This window comes from Medicago sativa, chromosome 1 (genome assembly GCF_051527215.1).
Source record: "Medicago sativa cultivar Bolivia chromosome 1, Bolivia_mono, whole genome shotgun sequence".
In the NCBI taxonomy this organism is placed as follows: domain Eukaryota; kingdom Viridiplantae; phylum Streptophyta; class Magnoliopsida; order Fabales; family Fabaceae; genus Medicago; species Medicago sativa.
Genome location: NC_140749.1, coordinates 72,319,684 through 72,344,860, shown reverse-complemented (window position 1 = coordinate 72,344,860; position 25,177 = coordinate 72,319,684). Strand labels below are relative to the sequence as shown.

The 25,177-nt window shown below is 33.3% G+C and overlaps 1 protein-coding gene and 1 pseudogene across 4 annotated transcripts; both read right to left on the bottom strand.

The window, feature by feature from the left end:
- Positions 1-4,942: 4,942 nt before the first annotated feature.
- Positions 4,943-14,066, bottom strand: LOC146957110 (uncharacterized; annotated as a pseudogene). Its single transcript, XR_015030048.1, has 5 exons — positions 13,528-14,066; positions 12,317-12,425; positions 10,961-11,414; positions 7,301-7,536; positions 4,943-5,402 (listed from the first exon to the last, which is right to left on the bottom strand). The product of XR_015030048.1 is annotated as an uncharacterized LOC146957110 (transcript).
- A 1,107-nt stretch (positions 14,067-15,173) lies between these two features.
- Positions 15,174-23,737, bottom strand: LOC146957109 (mRNA splicing factor, thioredoxin-like U5 snRNP). Of its 3 annotated transcripts, none has more exons than XM_085734280.1 (5): positions 23,584-23,737; positions 22,871-23,119; positions 22,606-22,763; positions 21,049-21,115; positions 15,174-15,516 (listed from the first exon to the last, which is right to left on the bottom strand). In XM_085734280.1, the coding sequence occupies exons 2-5, from the start codon at positions 23,000-23,002 to the stop codon at positions 15,418-15,420; spliced, it is 456 nt and encodes a 151-aa protein (XP_085590406.1). In that variant the 5' UTR covers positions 23,003-23,119; positions 23,584-23,737; the 3' UTR covers positions 15,174-15,417. The 3 variants fall into 3 exon arrangements, with proteins under 3 accessions (XP_085590406.1, XP_085590412.1, XP_085590415.1); XM_085734286.1 differs by having other exon boundaries at positions 22,871-23,040; positions 23,584-23,722; XM_085734289.1 differs by lacking the exon at positions 15,174-15,516 and adding an exon at positions 17,312-17,374 and having other exon boundaries at positions 23,584-23,723.
- Between the last annotated feature and the right edge of the window lie 1,440 nt (positions 23,738-25,177).

Here is a 25,177-nt window from a genome sequence, read left to right as displayed (position 1 = left end):
GTGTCGATTTTATGATTAAATGCTAATATATGGTTGGTTTAATTTATTGGAGATCTCATAAGCCAGATTAATTAAGTCTTTTGAGGCATATCTTTCAACCTAAAGACAATATGTAGACTATGAAAGATTGTTTTGTGAATAATTGAGATCGAAATGTCTTCAATATGTTAATTGAGATCGAAATGTCTTCAGAATGTTCTGGGTTTGGTTATGTGTTAGTTTAAGTTAGTTTCTTTTCAAATTATCCTCGGCTTGCAGCTATTTAACCAAATGAAATATAAGGGTGAAGTCGAAGCCCTAAGACATACCAAGCATTTTAAAATATTTTTTAGGGGTGAAACCTTGAACTCAACTCAATGTTTTAAATATGCTTCATTCACCTTTTCTAAAAGCATTTTGGAGAAATTTAATAAAATTGACCAATTAAGTTTCATTTTGATTAGATGATGTTGAGGAGCCATATTGAAAAGAATGAGCCAAACAGGAAGATATCAAGGGGTAGTCAAAGGAAAACGGACAAGATAAGTGAACTACCAAATTGCATATTATTGTATATCATGACATTCTTGTCAACACTAGAAGTTGTCCGGACAAGTGTATTGTCCAAAAGATGGAAGAACTTATGGAAACATACTTCTAATCTTATAACAAACAATACCCGATTTCAAACGACCGCCAATTTCAGAAGTTTTGTCAACAAATTCTTAACTCATCGTGATCGCTCCAGTTCCTTTGACAAAATAGTTGTCGCTTATGATGGTTTTGTTTCTTTTCAAATATTGACTAAACTCTTTAGATATGAAATGTCACATAAAATGGAGTCAATTACAATCAATACTTTTGGAGCCGGTTATAAGCATCAAAGTATCGAGATTACCAATATCTTGTCGTCATGTCGTTTTTTAAAAGCATCTCGAACTTTCATTTCGTAAAACAAGAGGGAAAGTGATATTTTCACAAAATTTAGACCTTCCTGAGTTGACATATTGCCATCTAGAAGAAATTTCATTTTCATCAAATGATGAAAATACTTGTGTCAACCCATTTTCTGGATGTAAGAAATTAAGCACTTTGATTATTGATTGTTGCAATCTAATCGGAACACAACAACTTTTGCTATCAAATAATAACATTTCAAACTTGAGTATCCGGTTTGACAAAGGTTGTATCTATAAGTACAAAATTCAAATGATTAACACTCCAAATCTAAAGACATTTACTTTTGTTGGTCATCTTGGTTATCCACATTTGACTCATCCGGTCTTTGTTCCTGGTCTCAAACTTCTTGAAGAGAAGAGTTTTGAACTTTGGTTCCCCAGAAGTGCTATAGAGATTGCAAATACCTTGATGAATAGGTTGAAAGTGCTCAATGCTTCTCAATATGTCGAGGTACGCAATTACTAGTTTTTTTTTATATATATAAATTATCATTATTATAGTCTTTGACCCTAGTGGCATATAGGGCACCCCACAACTTTAATCATTTGAGTTAGCCGTGAGATTATTAATACAAAAAGCTACTCTCCCCCACAACTTGTTTGAAACACTTGTTATTTAGGTTTTTTCACGCATTTTCTTGTCAAAAAGAAAGAAAAAGATTTTTTTTCATGCATTCTTAATTTTGCCAATAACAAACATGTTCTCCTTGGTAACGGGCAGTCATTGCTCATGAAAATTGACCCTTTTGCCCCTCTATTTCAAAAGGATATATTGCAATTCTTAGTCAAGAAGAGTCGATGCTGACAAGTAATTGCTTCTCTTGTTAAACATATATCACATGTAAACTACATTATTTATTTTAATTTATGTTATCTCATTTTTATATTTTCTTGTTAAATGTACTAGTGTACATGACAATGAGATTAATGGAAACTAAAATAGGGATATAAGATAGTATTAAAAAAGTTTGTAGTGTATAGTTTAGAGAGGCTGGATATTTGAATAACATGATTCATATACTATATGATGTATGTACTAACTGTGTACTTAATGGTTAGTCTTTGACAACTTGTGCTTGGATTAGTACTATTAATTAGGGATAAAGTTGAGGTTGATATTTAGGCTCATTTTCTTCAAAAGAGACTTATAATTATGGACTAGTGTTTTTATTTGTAAATACTTATAATAATTTAATTTATTAGTTTAATTAGCTGCTCCATTAGGTGTTCATTTCATTCATTCAACATTTGATATTACCCTTTTTCATTTTATCTGTTGTTCCTCTTACAGTCATTACATTGTACTATTGAGGATTTCACATTGAAGGTGAAGGGGAAACGTAAGCCTTGCACACTGCAACAAGCATTAAGCTAAAAGGTTTTAACTGCTTTGGTTGTTTAATTATGTCAAGGGATCATGATGTTATTGTAGTTTCTGTTGGGAGTTTTCGCTTTAGTGGATTAAGTGTTCTTGTTTCCCTGCAAATTTGGTTGGATCATTTAATTGCATCCTTGTTGGTGTTTTTGTACTGTGTTTGTTGTATTTTTGATAAATATATTATCTCCGGGAGTGGATTCTCTCTCGATATTGCAAGATATGTTATATTTTCGGTATGCTATGGCAACATGTCAAAACTTGGATCGGTGTGTACTCAGTGGATCCCAGTACGTTTTGGATCATTTTATTCAGTTTGTATATTCTTAAGGAGGCTTTAAACCCCGTCGGTTGTTTTTGCAACTGATGTGGCTTTGTAGTGTTCGGGTGTTATGCAGCTTCTAGAAAAACTCAAAATTACTTCCTTACAGTGGCTGAAAAGCTAAAAATGTTTGTTTTACTTTTGGTTACCATATGTGGTGACATCAACCTCTCATTTGTTTGGGTATTGGTTGACTGTCTTTTTTTGTATTACTTACTTTGTTGTACTGCTCTTCTTTGCACACCTTATGCTAGAGAGTAGACTGTTTCTCTTGTGGTAATATATCTCATTTTTGTTTGTTAAAAAAAAAGATATTCGAAGCATGTTGGATACTAAATGTGGTATTTCTTTACGTCCGAATTCAAATTTTAATTTGTTATGTTGTGGGAGTTTAACCTCTTCCTATATATTATACCTCGTCATAGTCACACAAGATTTTTCTAAAAGGGAGTTAGACAGAAGTTAAAAAAAATGTCTGACAATTTTCTTAGTTCTTGGTCCTTAAAAAAATTTCAAATTTTGGTTTTTAGTTTTTAAAATTTTTCATCAAGTTTTAGCATCTAAATATTTTTCATCATGACTTTCAGTTTTTATTTTTGTGTTAACACTCCGGTTCTGATGAAAAATGGGCCTTGATAATCAGAAATTCGATCGTGAGATAAGTAAAGTCTGGTCAAGAATTGTTCTATCTATGAAACGAACTCAAGTTCTCCTGAACAATTCATAATCAATGAAACTCATTAACCACTTCCAATTGCTTGCTTTTTTAGTTTTTTTTTTTCAATTCAACTCTAGTGTGCCCTTCATATTTTTTATTTGTGTGGTTTTAGTCTACAACTCAAGAGATAATAAGTTGCATAGATTTGATTTGTTGCGGTGTAGGTACAATTTGCAACTTCTTAACAATTAATGTATGTGAGTTTCACTACTAAGCTCTTTAGGGAGATAAAAATGTGGGTATTTTTAATCTGATTGATAGGTTTTTTTAAGATCCATAATGAATCAGCACCTCCTCCCACTAAAACATAATTAACAGACACTAAATGTCATTCATAGCCATGTAAGTTATATATATATTGCTATTCAGTTTTTCAAGGAGAAAGGGGTCTTGATAATTCGAAGTTTGGTCGTAAGGTAAGTAAAGCATGATCAAGAACTGTTTCATCAAGAATCAAACACAGATTCTCCTGAACAATCCGTCGTTGATGGAGCCCATTAGTCACTTCCCAATTGCTTAGTTTTTTTTTAAAGTCAACTCTAATGTACTCTTCATATTTTTGAACGATTTTTTATAGAGACGTTTACAATATTTAACTATTTCTCACACCAAAATTTTGAATTTTTTAACAAAATATGAATTAAATATGAAATTTTAAGCGTTAGTAATTTAAAAAATCATCATATTTAATTCAATTCTTGTTAAAAAATTAAACTTCTGCAAGAAAGATTTATATAATGTACTAAAAATGATTGTAAAAATAATTCAAAATTTTGAACAATACATATAAGTTTACCTAAAAGTATGAACTAAAAGTGATGATGTAAAATATTTAGGGGATTAAAACTTGATGAAAATTTTTAGAGGGACTAAAAAGTAAAATTTGAAAAAAAATTAGAGACCAAAGACTATTTAACTTAGTTTTTTTTTTTTTTTTTTTTTGGTACGTTCAAGTGTTTATGGCTAAACTTCACAAAAGTCAAACAACCTAGTGTTCAAGTGTTTATGGCTAAACTTCACCAGAATCACCTTCAACTTTGATGGGTTCCACCTTCCTGTATGTTGAATGTTACGTATGTGTTGATGTTTCTGTTTTTCAATATTGTGGAGCATTGCTATTTGCTTGTTTGAAATTGATGATACTACAATATTGTGGAGCTTTGCTATTTGCTTGTTTGAAATTGATGATACTACTTTGCTCAGTTTGTCTGATAATGTTGTTTGCCCCTATATCTTTGTCCTCATAAATTTTAAAGATTTTTAGCCATCCATATTCCATATTCAATAACTGTAAAATATGGTAAATCTTCTTTGTTTAGGATATTAATCATGTATCTCATCCAACCTACACAGTTTATCTCCAATTTAGAGCCAAACCAAACTTACCTAGCTATCTCGCATTTTATCATAGCACGAATCCATGATTGAGAGTTTCTTTTTTGTTGTTGCAAGTAGGATATAGCAAGAAACACTCTGTTCATCTTTTAAGCATTTCACTTCTCCATTCTTTTCATACATGCACATGAGTTGGTCTACCTTTGCCTCCTGAATAAGTGGGATTTGGAGAATTCGATCGTTGTCTATATGTAAGAATGTACTTTCAAACTAAGGCTTCATTCCAGATAGTTCGATCCCCTTCCATAAGGTTCCTAACCGAGAAAACATTGGAATTTCCATTGTTTTGGGTTAGGACCTACAACATGTTCTAAAAAGGTAATCAATTATCCTTCCAAACCTTGATTGAATTGCCATTTCCAATCTTCCAGCCTTTATTAATTATCATTGATCCATATAGATTGATGTATGCTTCTCCATGTGAAGCCTGGCTTAGCCCCAATTTATTAATTATCATTAATCCCACTTTCGAACCCCAGTCTGCATCAAGTGTTACAGGATATGTATGTCTATCATTGCCGGTAAATACACAATCCTGTCATATAATTCTGAATTGGTTAAAATCTCCCCTGCATATTCACAGACAAAGGATCCCTTGGACAAATCTTCTAGTGTTATAACGCCCCAGCCCTCTCCTTCTTGAGTCAAAAACACCTGAAGATTAAAAGATAAGAAGGTCTCAATCATAGATCAGACACAATAAGTTTAGCAACAATAACGGCTTGTAATAATAAGAATCATTGTAAAAAAAAAAAAAAAATCATTTTAGAGGATTTAACAAACAATGTGGCAATTGCAGCAAAGTGAACAAATTTTAATTGACAGTTGAGACACTAATAGAACCAAAATAATGTAGTGACCCCCAAAAAAAATAAACATATAAGATATTGATACAAGAAGATGCTTCCACAAACTTAACTTTTTTAATCGGTCAGTCTAAATTTCAAACTTGATTAGGATATCTTCGTTATACTATAAAGGTATGGAATAAATAAATAGGGGATCAAAGACATAAATTCTTCCTTAAACATATTGCAATCGTATTTTCCATAACTTCATCTAACATAACAACACAAAAAAAAAAAAAAAAAATCAACAAATAAGTTCCAAGAGTATTCAGAGAACTGTTTTAAAGAAATAGTTGATCAAAGACATAAATCTTTCCCTAAACATATTGCAAATCTCATTTGCCTTAAATTCATCTACCAACCATAACAAAAAATTAAAACAAACGAACGTAAATAAAACTCTCATCAAATAAGATGCTGTATAAAAAAAAATAAAAAAATCTCTCTTCAAATAAGGTGCAAGTTATTCAGACTTCAGAGAATAGTTTACCTCCAATTAGGCACTCTTTACAATACACATAATGATGATGCTGGGGTTCCTTTACCATAGACATGCAATCTGTTAAAAATTGTGAAGTGTAAGCAAACTCTCCACCAGTTTCTTGAGGGCATGCACAAGGAAGGAACTGTCAAGGAAAGACAGTCGCCTGAACAATCGGAGCAGCAATCCTCATCCGCAATCCGAGCAAGTGAAATATTAACATTTGCACTTTGATACATTGTGTTACATGGAATGTAATTAAATTTTGGAAAATCCTCACTGTTGGTTTCGTCTAATAATGATATTTTAATGTTTTCAGAACCTTTTGTTATGTCTTCGACATATCGAAAGGATTTCTTTTTATCCTCAGAAAGAGTTTGCCTTGACCCATTTCAATTTGAATTCAAGCCAGTCCTTAATGCAGCATCACAATTTAAAGAAGATTTAACTTCTCCCAAGGGTGAAGAAGAACCAATATCAATATTACCCTTACTGGTTCTGGTGTTATTATTGCATGTGGGAGTAGCTTCTATCTTGTGTCTATTCTGATACACATCTGACAGGGATTTGACAGTAAGATTTCCATTGGAAGCATTTAGTGAGCCTATAGAAAATCAACAAGAAAATCACAAAGCAGCATACAAATAAAGAAACTTCAAACTAAGTTCAAGTCTGCAACAATATATGCTTTTCTTAGGCAGCAGATGCAGCAAACTTTAAGTTGATGAAAATAATCTAGTTACGGGGTACAAGATGTCAGAATTGCTCCCTTTTCGAACCTATTTTTCTTTTAAAATTCATGCAAAAAATATAGGAAACATTGAAATTACGAACCAACTGATTTAAAGATCTCCACTACTAGTATCCTACCATTCAGACAGGACAAATGAAAGAAAAACGGGAGACCTTTCAGGACTCAAATTGACAGAAAGTTCAATCATAATTGATGTACCGACAAGAAAAAAAAAGTAAAAGACACTGTTAGAAAGCCTATCATGATTACCATTGCAACTTGTCGAAACATATCCGGGATGAAACTTAGGTTTATCATTTCCTTATACTTTAATCTTCTCATGCCTTAAATTCATCTACCAACCATAACAAAAAATTAAAACAAAAGAACGTAAATAAAACTCTCATCAAATAAGATGCTGTTTCAAAAAAAAGAAAAAAAATCTCTTCAAATAAGTTGCAAGTTACTCAGACTTCAGAGAATAGTTTACCTGCAATTTACGGCTTAAACCTCGTTGCACTACCCGAGTTCCACACTGCATGTCACATCCACATTTCCTCCAGCACTCATTTATAAACGTCCTAACCAGATGTCCCTTGCATGGTTCAGGTTTGGTCTCATTCTTAGTCCTCTCAATTGGGCACTCTTTACAATACACATAATGATGATACTGGGGTTCCTTTACCATAGACATGCAATCTGTTAAAAACTTTTCACTCAACAAACCTTGTGAAGTGTAAGAAAACTCTCCTCCAGTTTCTTGAGAGCATATGCACAAGGAAATGACAAGGACAGACAGTCGCCAGAACAATCGGAGCAGCAATCCTCATCCGATTTCTAATAGTAAGTCAGTTGGGATCAATTACACCCAACCCTAACACATTTCTAAATTTTAGTTAGGCCGATTTTTAGACCCTAACCTATCCTTATATAGAACCATTAGTCTGCATTAGGACACTAAAGAAATTTAAGGTGGTTTCGAGTTCAATTCTTACTATTAACCATTTCTCCCTCCCTTAAGAAATTGACTTTTAACATATGCCTATAAGAATAACATTAATGTTTTGCCAATTGAATAGGACAAATTCTTACTATTAACCAGCCCTTTCCTTCTTGAGTCAAAAACACCTGAAGAATAAAAGATAAGAAGGTCTCAATCATAGATCAAACACAATAAATTTAGCAACAATAACGGCTTGTAATAATAAGAATCACCATTTTACCGGATTTAACAAACAATGTGGCAATTGCAGCAAGGTGAACAAAATGACAGTTGAGACACTAATAGAACCAAAATAATGTAGTGATCCAAAAAAAGAACATATAGGAGATTGATACAACAAGATCATTCCACAAAGAGTGAATCATCAAACTTCGTCCCTGAATTTTCACGGGTCGGCCAACTTCGTCCCTCAATTATGCGAAATATCAATTTAATCCCTGAATTTGTTAAATGTCAATCAAGTTAGTCCTTCTGTTCAAACGGAGCGTTAACGGGGTTGACGTGGCCGTTAACCTCTCACATGTCAGACGCCACGTAGGCAGAGACTAATTTGGCTGATAATAACAAACATTTCGAATGACTAAATTGATTGATTTGCAGAAAATGTTTTGGCTTTCTTCCCAAATGACTCTTTTCTTCCCCAGCATCTCTTTCTTCCCCAATTGTATAAAATTGGAACCCTAATTACACAATCTGCAATCTACACTCTATAATCACGAAAACTTCCCCCACTAATAAGTGGTCCAGTTCTGCCCCAATTCAAAAAACTTCAAAGCCTAATTTTTTCGTATTGAATCTGAAAGCCAAAATCCTCAAAATTTCTTGAAGCAAAACTATTGAAATTGAATCTGTAATGATGTGGGGCGGGAATATGGGAAAAACAGTTATGAAAGTCAAGCTTCATCTTCAAGCTCCAAGTTTAATGGTGTTGTGAGAGTGCTTGAATGTTGGTGTCCTACAATTTGTATTGTTAGAAAATCCAATACTTTAAAAAACCCAAGAAGACCATTCTATGCTTGCCCTCTGCCAAAGGTTGGTTTAACTAATGAAAAGAGGTTGAAGATGATTGAGAAATGTAATCTTTCTATAATAATATTGTCATCAAATTAGTCCCTGAATTATTTCTCTATCTATCAAATAGATCCTTACGTTATATAAAAAAACCATCAAATAAGTCCCTGAATTGTTTAATCAGATATCAAATTGATCCTTGAAACATATGTGTACAAAATAAACTAAAAAAAGCAGAACACACAAAGTGAAACTGAAATATTACATAGGCATAAGTCATAGGTCATAAGTCATAAGTCCGAGAAATTACATAGGCAAAAGCAACCCAACTATGGGGCATTAACAAGTAATAAGTCTTAAACAGCAAGTTAAGCAAAAAGAAACCCAATTATGGGGCATAATTCAAATAAGCCTAAATATGACAAATCCAAAACATCTATTAAACTCCAGGAAGCATCACTTCTTTGGAAATCCGGGAGTTGGTATAAACTCCATGAATTTAGTAGGTTGAGTCGAACCAGATGGACCATAAGTTGGATATGGAACCCTAATTATGCCAGCAGGAGTTGGATGAGCTGGTGCATGACCCCTCATTGGTGTTTGCTTAGGCCTATCAGCTGAAAGAATTGGTCCTCTAAGGCCATACCTCCTGGGTGCAGAAACCTGAAATTGCAATTTCAATCAAATTAGTCCCTAAAATCATAACATAATCAATCATATCAGTCCTTCAATTAATATACTAATTGCCAAAACGATCCTTAAAAATTAAGAGTCATACTTGTCCAGCATTTGCAACAACATTTCCTGCAGTTTCTGTATTTCCAGACACAACATTGTCTGGCACAAAGTTAGGAGCATTTCCAGGCACAACACTTTCAAATTTTAAAGTCTTAACCCAAAACCCTAAAACGAATAATCAAAACAACTGTCTCAAAAATGCAACAAACAAACAAAGAACAAGGCAAGCATCAACGATCACAGAAACAAAATAAACAACATGATCAAAACTTAAAACGAAAACACAAAAAAACGGACAAAAACAGGGTGAATACGAACACAGAAACTTGATAAACAACAGGAAAGGCGTTACCTTTAATCACAGCCGCGAACACACAAACTTCAAAAACGTCAGAATCGTCGGAGATGATGATGATTTTGGAGGGGTGAAAATGGAGGAAGTTTTAGCGGGAAGAAGAAGGGTCAAGGACGTTTTTGATGTTCTGAAATAAGAAGAAGGAGGTATGGGTAATGCAAGAGCAAAATGGGAAAAACAGAAAAAAATAAACAGAAAAGTGAAAACTCAACTTTTTCCAATTCAATCAAATTAGTCCCTGAACACGTGGCTTCCTTCTTGCCACGCGTACAAGACAACATAGCATGCAGGGCGACAGATCAGCATGGCTAACAGAGCACTTGGACGGAGGGACCTTTTTGATGGACGTCTGACAAATTCAGGGACTAAGTTGATATTTCGCATAATTGAGGGACGAAGTTGGCCGACGCATGAAAATTCAGGGACTAATTTGATGGTTCACTCTTCCACAAACTTAACTTTTTTAATCTGTTAGTCTGAATTTCCAACTTGATTAGGATATCTTCATTATACTATAGAGGTATGGAATATAAATAGAGGATCAAAGACATAAATGCTTCCTTAAACATATTGCATTCATATTTTCCATCAACAGATAAGTTCCAAGAGTATTCAGAAAACAGTTTTAAAGAAATAGTTGATCAAAGACATAAAACCTTCGCTAAACATATTGCGAATCTCATTTGCCATAACTTCATCAACCAACCATGACAAAAAACTCTCATCAAATAAGATTTGCTGTTTTAAAAAAAAAAAAAAAAAAAAACCTCTTCAAATAAGGTGCAAGTTATTCAGAGAATAGTTTACCTGCAATTTACGGCTTAAACTTCGTTGCACTACCCGAGTTCCACGCTGCATGTCACATCCAAATTTCCTCCAGCACTCCTTTATAAACGTCCTAACCAGATGTCCCTTGCATGGTTCAGGTTTGGTGTCATTCTTAGTCCTCTCAATTGGGCACTCTTTACAATACACATAATGATGATGCAGGGGTTCCTTTACCATAGACATGCAATCTGTTTAAAACTTTTCACTCAACAAACCTTGAGAAGTGTAAGCAAACTCTCCACCAGTTTCTTGAGAGCATGCAGAAGGAACTGACAAGGAAAGACAGTCGCCTGAACAATCGGAGCAGCAATCCTCATCCGCAATCCGAGCAAGTGAAATATTAACATTTGCACTTTGATACATTGTGTTACATGGAATGTAATTAAATTTTGGAAAATCCTCACTGTTGGTTTCGTCTAATAATGATATTTTAATGTTTTCAGAACCTTTTGTTATGTCTTCGACATATCGAAAGGATTTCTTTTTATCCTCAGAAAGAGTTTGCCTTGACCCATTTCGATTTAAATTCAAGCCAGTCCTTAATGCAGCATCACAATTTAAAGAAGATTTAACTTCTCCCAAGGGTGAAGAAGAACCAATATCAATATTACCCTTACTGGTTCTGGTGTTATTATTGCATGTGGGAGTAGCTTCTATCTTGTGTGTATTCTAATACACATCTGACAGGGATTTGACAGTAAGATTTCCATTGGAAGCTATTAGTGAGCCTATAGAAAATCACAAAGCAGCATACAATTAAAGAAACTTCAAACTAAGTTCAAAGTCTGCAACAATATATGCTTTTCTTAGGCAGCAGACGCAAACTTTAAGTAGATGAAATTATCTAGTTACGGGGTACGAGATGTCAGAATTGCTCCCTTTTCGAACCTATTTTTCTTTTAAAATTCATGCAAAAAATATAGGAAACATTGAAATTACGAACCAACTGATTTAAAGATCTCCACTACTAGTATCCTACCATTCAGACAGGACAAATGAAAGAAAAACGGGAGACCTTTCAGGACTCAAATTGATAGAAAGTTCAATCATAATTGATGTAACGACAAGAAAAAAAAAGTAAAAGACATTGTTAGAAAGCCTATCATGATTACCATTGCAACTTGTCGAAACATATCCGGGATGAAACTTAGGTTTATCATTTCCTTATACTTCAATCTTCTCATATGCCTTAAATTCATCTACCAACCATAACAAAAAATTAAAACAAACGAACGAAAATAAAACTCTCATCAAATAAGATGCTGTTTCAAAAAAAAGAAAAAAATCTCTCTTCAAATAAGTTGCAAGTTATTCAGACTTCAGCGAATAGTTTACCTGCAATTTACGGCTTAAGCCTCGTTGCACTACCCGATTTCCACACTGCATGTCACATCCACATTTCCTTCAGCACTCCTTTATAAACTTCCTAACCAGATGTCCCTTGCATGGTTCAGGTTTGGTCTCATTCTTAGTCCTCTCAATTGGGCACTCTTTACAATACACATAATGATGATACTGGGGTTCCTTTACCATAGACATGCAATCTGTTAAAAACTTTTCACTCAACAAACCTTGTGAAGTGTAAGCAAACTCTCCTCCAGTTTCTTGAGAGCACGCACAAGAAAATGACAAGGACAGACAGTCGCCAGAACAATCGGAGCTGCAATCCTCATCCGGTTTCTAATAGTGAGTCAGTTGGGATCAATTACACCCAACCCTAACACATTTCTAAATTTTAGTTAGGCCGTTTTTTGGACCCTAACCCATCCATATATAGAACCATTAGTCTGCATTAGGACACTAAAGAAATTTAAAAAGGTTTCGAGTTCAATTTTTACTATTAGCCATTTCTGCCTCCCTTAAGAAATTGACTTTTAACATATGCCTATAAGAATAACATTTATGTTTTGCCAATTAAATAGGACAAATTCTTACTATTAACCAGCCCTTTCCTTCTTGAGTCAAAAACACCTGAAGAATAAGAGATAAGAAGGTCTCAATCATAGATCAAACACAATAAATTTAGCAACAATAATGGCTTGTAATAATAAGAATCACCATTTTACCGGATTTAACAAACAATGTGGCAATTGCAGCAAGGTGAACAAATTGACAGTTGAGACACTAATAGAACCAAAGTAATGTAGTGATCCAAAAGAACATATAGGAGATTGATACAACAAGATCATTCCACAAACTTAACTTTTTTAATCTGTTAGTTTGAATTTCTAACTTGATTAGGATATCTTCATTATACTATAGAGGTATGGAATATAAATAGAGGATCAAAGACAAATGCTTCCTTAAACATATTGCATTCGTATTTTCCATCAACAGATAAGTTCAAAGAGTATTCAGAAAACAGTTTTAAAGAAATAGTTGATCAAAGACATAAATCCTTCCCTAAACATATTGCAAATCTCATTTGCCATAAATTCATCAACCAACCATGACAAAAAATTAAAACAAACGAAAGTAAATAAAACTCTCATCAAATAAGATTTGCTGTTTAAAAAAAAACTCTCTTCAAATAAGGTGCAAGTTATTCAGAGAATAGTTTACCTGCAATTTACGGCTTAAACCTCGTTGCACTACCCGAGTTCCACACTGCATGTCACATCCACATTTCCTCCAGCACTCATTTATAAACGTCCTAACCAGATGTCCCTTGCATGGTTCAAGTTTGGTCTCATTCTTAGTCCTCTCAACTGCGCACTCTTTACAATACCCATAATGATGATGCTGGGGTTCCTTTACCATAGACATGCAATCTGTTTAAAACTTTTCACTCAACAAACCTTGTGAAGTGTAAGCAAACTCTCCACCAGTTTCTTGAGAGCATGCACAAGGAACTGACAAGGAAAGACAGTCGCCTGAACAATCAGAGCAGCAATCCTCATCCGTAATCCGAGCAAGTGAAATATTAACATTTGCACTTTGATACATTGTGTTACATGGAATGTAATTAAATTTTGGAAAATCCTCACTGTTGGTTTCGTCTAATAATGATATTTTAATGTTTTCAGAACCTTTTGTTATGTCTTCGACATATCGAAAGGATTTCTTTTTATCCTCAGAAAGAGTTTGCCTTGACCCATTTCGATTAAAATTCAAGCCAGTCCTTAATGCAGCATCACAATTTAAAGAAGATTTAACTTCTCCCAAGGGTGAAGAAGAACCAATATCAATATTACCCTTACTGGTTCTGGTGTTATTATTGCATGTGGGAGTAGCTTCTATCTTGTGTGTATTCTGATACACATCTGACAGGGATTTGACAGTAAGATTTCCATTGGAAGCTTTTAGTGAGCCTATAGAAAATCAACAAGAAAATCACAAAGCAGCATACTAAACCCTTCCATGCAAGGGTTTCCTTAATCGTTAAGTAGAACAAAATAGAAATAGAAACAACAAAAATGTAAAAAGTGTGAATGCAATGCAGAAGAAGCTTTCGTAACTGTTTTGGAGAAAGTTGCGGTAAAGTTGCAATGTAGCGATGAAAAAATGGGTTTTTGCTATAAAAAGCAGGTTCGTGGTTGAAGCTTCCCTTGAAGAACACGGAACGTTAACGGAAATAGTGAATTTGGAGAGAGAAAATCGAAAAGTGGTGGTTATGAACAAGAAGAAGGAGGTAGTGGTCAAAAAAGTGTAAACCCTGAAATGAGAATGAATGCGTAATTTGATTTTGATTTGTTTACACTGAATTTTCATGGAAAATCAGAGAATAAAAGAGTGTGCGTTGTTGTGTGAGTGTATTAAAAAATGTAATCAATGATGATACTTTGCTCATGCTCAGCTTGTCTATAATGTTGTTTGCCTCTATATCTTTGTCCTCATAAATTTTAAGTATGTGTTTGGATTGATGGTTTAGGTGGAGAAGGGAGGGTTTACTTTTAATTTTTAAATTACGAACAATGTAAAATGTTTTTTAAAAATAAATTAAGTGTTTTTGAAGTATTATATAATCATTTATCATGTTGTTAATTCAATTTTCTAAAAATCATTTTATAATGTCCGTAATTTAAAAAAGAAAAGTAAGCCCTCTCCTTACTTCTCCTCCTAAACCCTTCATCCAAACACGCCCTAAAGCTATTTATTTTACTCATTAATTAAATGAATCTAAAATGTTATTTTTGCTGATAATTGTGACCGGAGGATGTAGTACTTTACTCTTTTAAAAATGCATGCCGAATTAATTTTGATTTGGATTGTGGTGAAGTAAGACTTTTTTTTTTTTGATCAAGAGTGAAGTAAGACTTTTTTTTGGTGAAAAACAAGTAAAACAGATAAATATGCATGCCGAATTAATTTTGATTTGGATTGTGGTGAAGTAAGACTTTTTTTTTTTGATCAAGAGTGAAGTAAGACTTTTTTTTGGTGAAAAACAAGTAAAACAGATAAATGAACGAAATACTAGTAGTAGTCAACTTGAGTTCAAACCAAACGAGGGATATCTGCTTTTTGTTTCATGAATGGACGAACCAACATGTAAAAAATCCCTTTCTTCAAAAAAAAAAAAAACATGTAAAAAATCCTATATACATGTCTTACTATTACAAGTCAGCATATGCTAAGAAAAACGTGAGAAAGAAAAACAGAAAAAATACTATAATTTGAGTATTTACAAGGGAAAGAGGAGAAAAGGGGAGGGTGGTTTGAGTTAAATAAATTTCTAGACATCCTTGTACAGTAATTGGTACTTTGGTATCCTTTCAGGCGGGAGAGGACAATTCACAATGAGCTTTCCATTCATTGCTCCTCTAAATATTGTCTGTAGAAATGTAAAAACAGTTTCATCAATATTCACTCCCTCAAAGAAAAAAAAGTTTCATCAATATTCATAACAAATACTTGGAAGGAAACATTTCCAGATACCTAACTTCTTAAATCAAATTTTAAAATAAAATATAGCTAAAACAGAAACAAAAGAAATCTACTAGACTACTAAATTGGTGTTGCGAAAGAAAGATGCACTCAAAATTCATCAAGTATGGATTTGGGAATCAAGACCATGAGTGGACAAACTTAAATTTGATATATTCAAGTAAAATGACAGAGCAACGTTTCCTTTGTCTATTTGTTGAGAGAACGAACCACTTTCTCCTATCTCTAGTGGATTTTTTGGGTTGAAAACCCAAAGAACTACTCTTTCTTATTCATAGTTGTTAGAAATTGTGTACCCAAAAAATTCATTGAAATGAAGCACAAGGGCGACTCTGGTCCATCCTTGGAAAGCACTCCCATATAAAAGATTTAAGAATAGAATGGAAACATGAAAAGCAAAGGAAACTTGAAAGCAACAAATATTGAAAATGAAGTTACAAATGACTAAGCACGCTCTAACCAAATATATGCTAAAAAGGGGACATGTCGTGGCTGCGCTAAATCAAGCCAATAAGCCAGCAGTCTTCTTTTTCCCCCACCATTCAAATGGGAAGTGCTTTTTGTGTCCTCTCAGTAATTACAAGTTACAACTAGCCATTAGAAAAAAAAATCCTTTTTCTCATTAAAATACTTCAAATGCATCATGATTTTATTTATGAACTATGAAGTTGAAGTGGCTCTCACCATAGAAAAGATTATGGAATCTCTTCCAAGGTAATTTGGACATGTGGAGAAACCCCATTAAAACAGCGGTAAAGAGGGTTGACTAGATGAAAGAAAGTCCAATAGTTAGAGGTAGAAGAATCACGGGTGGACACAAGTGTAAGTGAGGATGTGCACCTGCACATACCACAATAATTTTTTTCATTTTGAGCACCCTGGATTTTTTGTTTTGCACCTCAGATGCAAGAGACCCAAACCACTCTAAATTCCTAAGATTCACATAACACTCTTCTCTCAAATTCTAAACTCACTCAAATTCTTTAATGGTGGAAGCCTCCCAAAGCGCCATCACCGCATGACTGCCCTTCTCCCAGTGGTGCGTCACAGGACCCTCTCCGGAGTTCTCTCTAGCGCAGTCACGCGAAACTGCAAACCCCTCTGGTACGACCCTCCTCGGGCCATGCCGCACAACCCAAGCCACCAACCAACAGTTACCAACCCCAAAAACTGACACAAAATAACTCAACACAGTTTCACTTTGCTTATGATAAGCATTACATAATGTTCTTAAAGAAAACTATGTATTTGGCACATTTCTTTGCTGTTACAAGTAAGTAACTCTGATATTTCTAATATCTTTCTGCCTAGTTAGTTGAATTGCGCTAAAGAGGGAGGTAACTCTGATATTTCTAATATCTTTCGGCCTAGATAGTTGAATTGCTGTTACGAGTAAGTAACTCTGATATTTCTAATATCTTTGCACATGAGTCAATCCTGAAAACATTAAACCTTCCAAGGGTTTGTTTGACAAAATCATTCTTGTTTTGGTGTAACCTTCATCCCTACCTCCTACCCCCCCCCCCCCCCCCCCCCCAAAGAAAGAATCCTTATTATGCTGTGTAATTGTGTTAGCTTTCTGAGAATTTATCTATAGTTGTGGAAGGTTGTCCGAGGGATGAATTACAAGATGAAAAGAAGGTTGTACGTAATACCTACATCTGCAAAGATTGAATTGATTCAAAGACTAGCTTTTTCTGGGTTATCTGTTATCGGCAACAAGTTTTGTATCTCCCAAATGGGCCCTACCTGTACAATGGCTATACATTATTTATTGTATTTCAGTTTATCAATGTGAGTTTAATAGACTCTTTTGGAACATTTTTCCGGAAAGGAAGTAATGATTTTATTTCGTTATATTCCAGTTGCCGATGCGAAGGAAGTAATGCAAGAAGATCATCACTTGAGAAGTGCCAGATTGCCAGTTATAATATAAAGGTTCATATGCGAAGGAACGTTTATATGGTTTTGAAGCTTATATAACAGCTGGTGCTAAAGAAGTAGCTATTTCTAGATCAACTTCTGAATCAAACATTAATTGTAGTGTTGAAGAGAGTCTGCTCATTATAAAGAGTTGCTTGTGTTGCTAAAGAACTCTCTACTCTTGTAAGGGGGTATGTCTTTTGAATTATTATTAAGATTCCATCATATCACGATCTACTGCCTCCAGTCTCAAATATTAGCAAAAATCTGTCAAAGAAAGTTGATGTATGCCAAATTTTTGACCAAATACATCAAATTTCTTTCACCAATTTATGCTTTAGTAAGATCCTATATGTTCTGTTCTAGATTATTTATATTTCAGCAGTGAGCGCATGCCTATGAAGCACGGACTCAGACACGGGGACACCGCTAATTAAAAAACATAGGATGCGGGCACCCAGTAGCGGAGCCAGAAAATTTAGATTGTGGGGGCAATATTAACATACTGCAGTATACTAAAAATACTATTTTTCAATAAAAAATACTACATGGTATTTGATATTTTCTAAGTTGAAAGTAAAATAAACACATTACCATAATATATAAATGAAAGAGAAATAATAATACTTTTGCAAAATTACTCTTATCAAGTATTGATGTATCAACATTTTCATAATGCAAGTATTAATGTACAATTAGAAAAAGTACTTCTTTCATCCTAAAATGACCGGTCTTGTTTGATATATATAACATTCACATAACATACATTGACTCTATTTCCTACTAATATGTAAAGACAAATGTTTTCATATAAGATGTGGATTTGTCTCAATGTGTATTTTCAAAATATTATCTTTTTTCTATAATTTTTGCTAATAGATGATTACAAGTATTAAAGATCAAAAATTGTGTATTGACATATGTGAAACATGCAACTAAGTCATTTTAGGACGGAGGAAGTAATAAAGTTTGCATTGAAAATGGAAAGACTAGATTACACAAGAGATCCTTTAAGTTATTTAATTATGATAAGTTGGTCTTCAAGTTTTTTTCCGTACCACTCACGCTCTTTAAGTTACTCAATTGTAACAAGTTGATCTTTAAAGTATTTTCCGTACAACTTAGATCCTTTAAGTTATTTAATTGTAAATTTTAAACGTTGAAAAACTTAAATTTCTAAGATCTGAAATCTCTCAAATTCTTACGATTAAATAACTTAAAAGACCTAAGTAATATGAAAAAAAACTTAACAAACCAACTTGTTACAGTTAAATAACTTAAAGAACCTAAGAGGAACGAAAAAAAATGTAAATGATCTAATTATTACAAATAAATAACTTAAAGGACCTTTGATATAATTTAGCCAAATTGAAATTATCATTAAATTTGGAAAAAAAAAACTTATTATAAATAATCATGAAATATATATTATGATCAATTTATCAATAAATAAGATATTAAGTAATTGGAATGGCCTTTAAAAAAAATAGTAATTGGAGTAGATTCCTCTATAAAAAAGTATTTGGACTAGTTTTAATTTGATATAGTGAGTTTTTTTTCTTTAACATTCAAATAATGAGGGCAGTTACTCAAAAAACAAAAAAGGAGGCCAGCTAGTTGCGCAACAGAATACCACTATATACTAAAATGAAAATTAGTGCAGGCACGTGCCCACAGAGTGCTTGCTGTGGCTCCGCCCCTGCGGGCACCGCTACATATATTAATAAAATAAAGCAACTTATGAGCACAATTTATAAAGAGTCTAAAATGAGAAGCCAAATTTATGTTTATTTAAACTCATTACTTTCAATCAACCAAAAGAAGACATAAATTAAGCAAAACAAACTAAGTACTTTCATTTACGAAAAATGTTCTAAACCAAAATGAGAAAATCAGCTTGGCTCATCTAAAGACAAGTCAGCAGCTACAAGAAATCCACTATCAGTCAAACTCATCTCCAGCGGCATCCCACATTTTAGTTTCCTCTTGATGATTGTTCCTTTATAGAAGTCGAAGGTTACTATGCACATATACGAAAGCTTTCGCTCTATGTGGTGCCGTCTTGTTTCTCTTCAAAGAATGAATAAATGAATATGTGCTCCAATTTCTTTCACAACATGAAGATGAACAAGGCTGCGGAAGTAGCTTAAGTGCAACCTTTTGAAGTAATGGAACTTGAGCACCATGAACCAACCACCATGCTTATGGATCCATCTTATCTCTATCATCAAGAGAATCAAGATTTTCAAATCCTTCTCTTCCATTTGAGAAGTTGGCAAACTCTATGTTCACTTTCTTCCCTTCATTTACATCAGGAAACAACCTTTTGAAACATTTTTCTCTTTCCTCGGTAACCTCAATGTCTTGATGTGGAGGGACTCTATTAGTATCTTCACTTATCCATTGAGCTCACCAAGGAAAGAGAAAAATGTTTGAGAAGGTTGCTTCCTGATGTAGATGAAAGAAGGAAAGTGAACAGAGTTTGCAAACTTCTCAGATGGAAGAGAAGGTTTTGACAATCTTGATTCTCTAATTGATAGAGATGAAATGAATCTAAAAGCATGGTGGTTGGTTCATGGTGCTCGAGCTCCATTACTTCAAAAGGATGCACCTAAGCTACTTGAACAACCTTGTTCATCTTCATGTAGTAAAAGAAATTGGAGTACATATTCATTTATTCATTCTTTGAAGAGAAACAAGACGGCACCACATATAGCGAAAGCTTTAGTATATGTGCATAGTAACCTTTGACTTCTATCAAGGAGCACTCCCCAATATTATCAAGAGGAAAGTAAAATGTGGGATGTCGCTAGAGATGAGTTTGGATGATAGTGGATTTCTTGAAGTTGTTGACTTGTCTTCATCTAAGCCAGGCTTAGAGGCAGATTTTCTCAATGTGGAGTGACTAGGATATGATTTATCATTTTGTTTTAGAATATTTTTCGTAATTGAAAGTATTCAGATTGTTTTAGATGATTGAAAGTACCGAGTTTAAATAAACATAAATTTTGCTTCCCATTTTAGACTCTACAAATTGTGCTCATAAATTGCTTTATTTTATTAATATATAAAAAATATATAGTGCTGTATGTGTCCTATGTTTTTAACATTATGGGTGTCCCCAAATCTGAGTTCGTGCTTCACAGCTTATCTTTGAATTTATTTGAGAAGAGGTATCATGGCGTTATTGGTTCCATGTAACCAGCTTCACCTAGTGGTAAAAAGTTCGATGATAAGAGAAAAGGGAAAGCAGGTAACAAATAAAAGCAATGGAAACTTGGTAAGTTCACTTTTTTTCTCCTTATCTATAAGACTATTGCACATACTTTCACGCTTGTACTACATAATCTTGTAAATCTTCATATAATCATCATCTATTACTATTTTACCTATAAATTTAATATTCAAAAAGCTATCAGCAGTTTAAGCAATCATTCCACTAAGATGAAAGATTCACACGAATCACATTATTGATCCAGCAAGCAGGGATATGTACCTCAACCACATCAATGAAGTCTTGCTTTTTGTGAAAAGCACCAATCCATTTAGTATGATCCGCAGTCCTGCATAAAATAAAGTAAAAGAAAATATAAAAAAAGCATACTCCCTAAATTCACTGATATAAGTCAGAACATAAGATAACTTCATTGATATAAGTCAGAACATAAGATAACATAGAGATCTAAGCCAACATTTACAAAACAGGGGATTACCAAATACAAAAAGTTATTGGTTTGCATTTACACCATCTAAAGCTTTTCAGAAAACATCGTTTAATTGCACTATAGAGATAATGAAAAGTTTCATAGACTCAGGTGCGCATTAGATTGCAACATTTATTAGACCCAATACTTGATTTGATTAAGCTTCACATGGGCACAAATTTCAAAAGCCAAACTTACCCAACATTTGAGTTATTGATTAGTTCAGATTGCATTTACGGTGTAACGGTACCTATTTACTTTTAGAGCAAACTCATTTGGCTTAAACTAATAGGCCCGCTTAAGTGGTGTTTCTTCTTAGAATGTGGGTTGAGCGGCTTAACCCACATTACAAAACTGGGTTGTAAAGTGAGGACTCCCCCAACTTTTAAATACATTTTCAGGCCTTATCTCATTCAATGCGGGTTTCTTAACATTTCACATAGTATTTTTTTATCATGAGGTCCTCCATGCCTCAATTTTTTATATCACTCAAAAGATAACAAATTTAAAATATTACCTGCAAATTTTAACTCGACAAAATTGACCAAAAGTAAAGGATCTATATTTTAAAACATTAGGTGATTTAAGCACCCATACAATACATATTTAGGATGCACAAACAATAAAAAGCTAAAAAGAATGCAGTAGTACAACACACATACACAATAAGAGGAAACTAGGTCCTAACTTTAAAACAAAAAAGAGAAAACATAAATGGATAGCTTAGTAGAGAGAGTTCACAATATGAGCAAACTCATCTCAACATAGATATATCCTTCCTAAATTATTTGAATGCCATTTAATTCGTACAAACTCTCTTCTCCCCTCCCTCCCCACATACCCACTCACTCCACCGAACACACGGGAATCGAAGTTTACAGATACATAATGATCAATGCTGTGAAAATTGAAAAGGAAGGATCATTTCCAGTTTTCAGACCTTCTATCAGCCAACTTCAAATCCTCAATTTTTCACGAAATGATCTCAATTTTCAACTAAAAGAACATATAAGCGCTGTAGAACAAATAGTTAATGAAGCTAACCATCTATTATGGCAACTGACTCGTGTATATAACATAATAACATCAACATTCAAAGGGAAATTTTTCAAATATTAAAAGACAGACTACAAATCTCATCCATTTTCAAAACATGGAAGTACATTTTTTGTTTCCTGCAATACTTTTCAATAGGAATCATAACTATAAGCAAATCATGTAACACAATATCTACCAATTACACAATCATAATGGAACTAGAGAACCAACTGAAAATAATTGAACATAAAATCAGAGAACAGGAAGCGATAAATAGAAGCAAAAAAACAAAGGAAGTAACAATATCATACCCAGAATCCATTTTCATGTGATGGGCATTGAAGAAAAACAGTGTAGATGGAATCAAAGTGATGTCAAAATATTTGACATAAACTTGAATGTCAGGAGAGTCAACATCAACAAGCGCCACAGTTGCAAATTTGGACACCTCTCTTGCTGCTTTAGAAAGCTGTATCAACAACACAAATGAAAAGTAAAGGGTTTGAATTGGGAATCATATAAAATTCGAAAAATAAAACAAGATAAATTAAAAAAGGAGACAAAAGGAAAACATACAATTTGATCGAGGTGGAGACAGTTAGGATCGGATTCACGACCAAAGCGCAGGACAAGAACCTTATCAATAGTGTCTCTGATGATAGAATCAACCTCTCTCTTTTGTGACAATGTTGTTAACATGTAACTCATTCTTCTTCACCACAGTTTTGCACTTGCGCCTTGCCTTTCTTTTGTTTTTTAGAAAATTAAAACAAAAACCAAAAGATGTCAGACATTGTTCTTCTTCGCCGATGTTATAAGCAACCACTGCATATAGAAGTATTCACCATGTATGTTTGGTTAGGCTGAGAAGAATTGAGTTTGAGTGAATTGATTTTGTAAACAGATTATGACTAAAAGTGAGTTGGAGGTAAAATGATTTGTGTTTCTACATTCATGTAAAAGTGAGTTAAATTTTAAGTGTGTGTATAAAAATCAATTTTATAATCAAAAGCTACAAATCCTAGCTTCCAATAGAATCAAGCAAAATCAATTATACTCGAAAGCAACCAAACATGTGAATCAATTTTATAGCTCTAGAATCAATTTTACCCTCTCTAAAAGTGGAACCAAGCATAACATAACAGATACATTTGATAAAAGCACAACAATTCTGTATGAAATTTCCATAACAAAAGAATCGAAAACTAGATAGTGACACAAGCAAAGATCGATGTAGCATGGTGAACGAAGCAGGAAAATTATAAATAGAAGTGAAATTGAATACTAACCGAAACAGAATTGGTGATGCACGCGATAGGGTTTGTTGCGAGATTGAAACGTTTGCTTGGGAAGGATTATATAAAAAGCGCGCATAAGGAAAAGGGGTTTGGGGGAGTAGATTCTCTTCTTTTTTATTTTTTTTTTTTTTGACGAAAAGGGTGTAGTTTCTCTTGGTTGGAATTTTTTTGGGTTAAATATGTTTTTGGTCCCTACAAAATTGCGACCTTGTAAGTTTAGTTCTTACTTAATTTTAATAGCTTTTTTAATCCCTACAAAAAAATTTTGCACTCAATATTAGTCCTTAATCAATCCAAATTTGTTTAATTTATGTTTAAACTCTTAATTTTTTCAACAATTTTTTACAGGTGTGTTAAGAACGTTATTAAAAGGTCCTCCGAAAAAATATCGCAAAAATTTGATTTCTACGTCCATATTTTTGTCACTTATATCTTAAACTTTTTTCGTTTTAAAAAATTCATATTTAATTTATTTCATGTTAAAAAATTATAGATTTTAGTAAATGAACCTTTCATAGTGTTCTAAACCTGTATAAAAAGAATCGTTAAAAAATTTAAGAGTTTAAGGATAATTAAACAAAATTTATTTTAGCAGGGACTAAAATTATAAGTAAATTTTTTTTTGTAGGGATTAAAAAAGCTATTAAAATTAAGTAAGGACTAAACTTAGAAGGTCGCAATTTTATAGGGACCAAAAACATATTTAACCCAATTTTTTTTTTTAAGAAAATAATACGAGATTTTGATTATTAATCTTCATATTATCGATGGTTAAGATCTAACCTAAACCTATCATTGGTAACGTGAAAATTAATGGTTAAGATAATCACATTATTTTCTCAATTTTTTTCAACTGAAACAATCTATTTTTAGGACTTGGGGATGGTTTTTGCAAGATTGTGACGCTTGCTTTGTTTTATATTTTAAAATTTTAAAATAAAAAAATTACAGGTTGTTTGATTCAGTTAAGTGAATGGTTATGTGTTGATTTGTTCAAAATCAAAGTTTTGTAAAAATGAACTAAAATGGGAGTGGGGGCAAATGTGCTATTGTTAAAGTTAGGGGTCAAAATTACTAGTTTATAAATGTTGAGAGGCTAAAATACATTTAAGTCTCTTTATAATTAAACTTTATTAAAGGTCAACTATCACTCTTGTAAAAATGAAAACTATCACAAGAAGTGTTTTGCGATCAAATAAGGGGAACGCATACACCATCATCATTAGGGGGCATATGTTGCACCGAGTAAGGCTTTGCAAATCTTAAGTCTATTCCGTCAAAATATTTAAGGTCTAACTATTTATTGTTGTTTGTCATAAGTTTATTTTTTTTTAGGCTTAATTTTGGCCTTTTGAAAATATATTAATTTGCACATTTCAGCACATCTTATCTGGGTTTGTACTTTGACATTTTGAGATCTTTTTGAGCCTAATATCACTTGTTAGCATGTTTCTAAATGGTGGGTCATAATTAAGCTCTCGTGTATTTCTTTGATTATTTTTGAAATTATTTGCATATTGATTTTTGCTCACTTGATAGACCATAACTTGGGTTGTGATTATTGGATTGAAGTGTACGAGCATTG

What these genes read in the sequence shown, in the direction of transcription:
- LOC146957109 (XM_085734280.1), bottom strand. Translation starts at nt 23,002, where the DNA reads ATGAGTTACATGTTAACAACATTGTCACAAAAGAGAGAGGTTGATTCT. An exon ending in GTCTCCACCTCGATCAAATT is followed by an intron (nt 22,764 to 22,870) that starts GTATGTTTTCCT and finishes TTGTTGATACAG; the next exon opens with CTTTCTAAAGCAGCAAGAGA. An exon ending in CACATGAAAATGGATTCTGG is followed by an intron (nt 21,116 to 22,605) that starts GTATGATATTGT and finishes TATTTTATGCAG; the next exon opens with GACTGCGGATCATACTAAAT.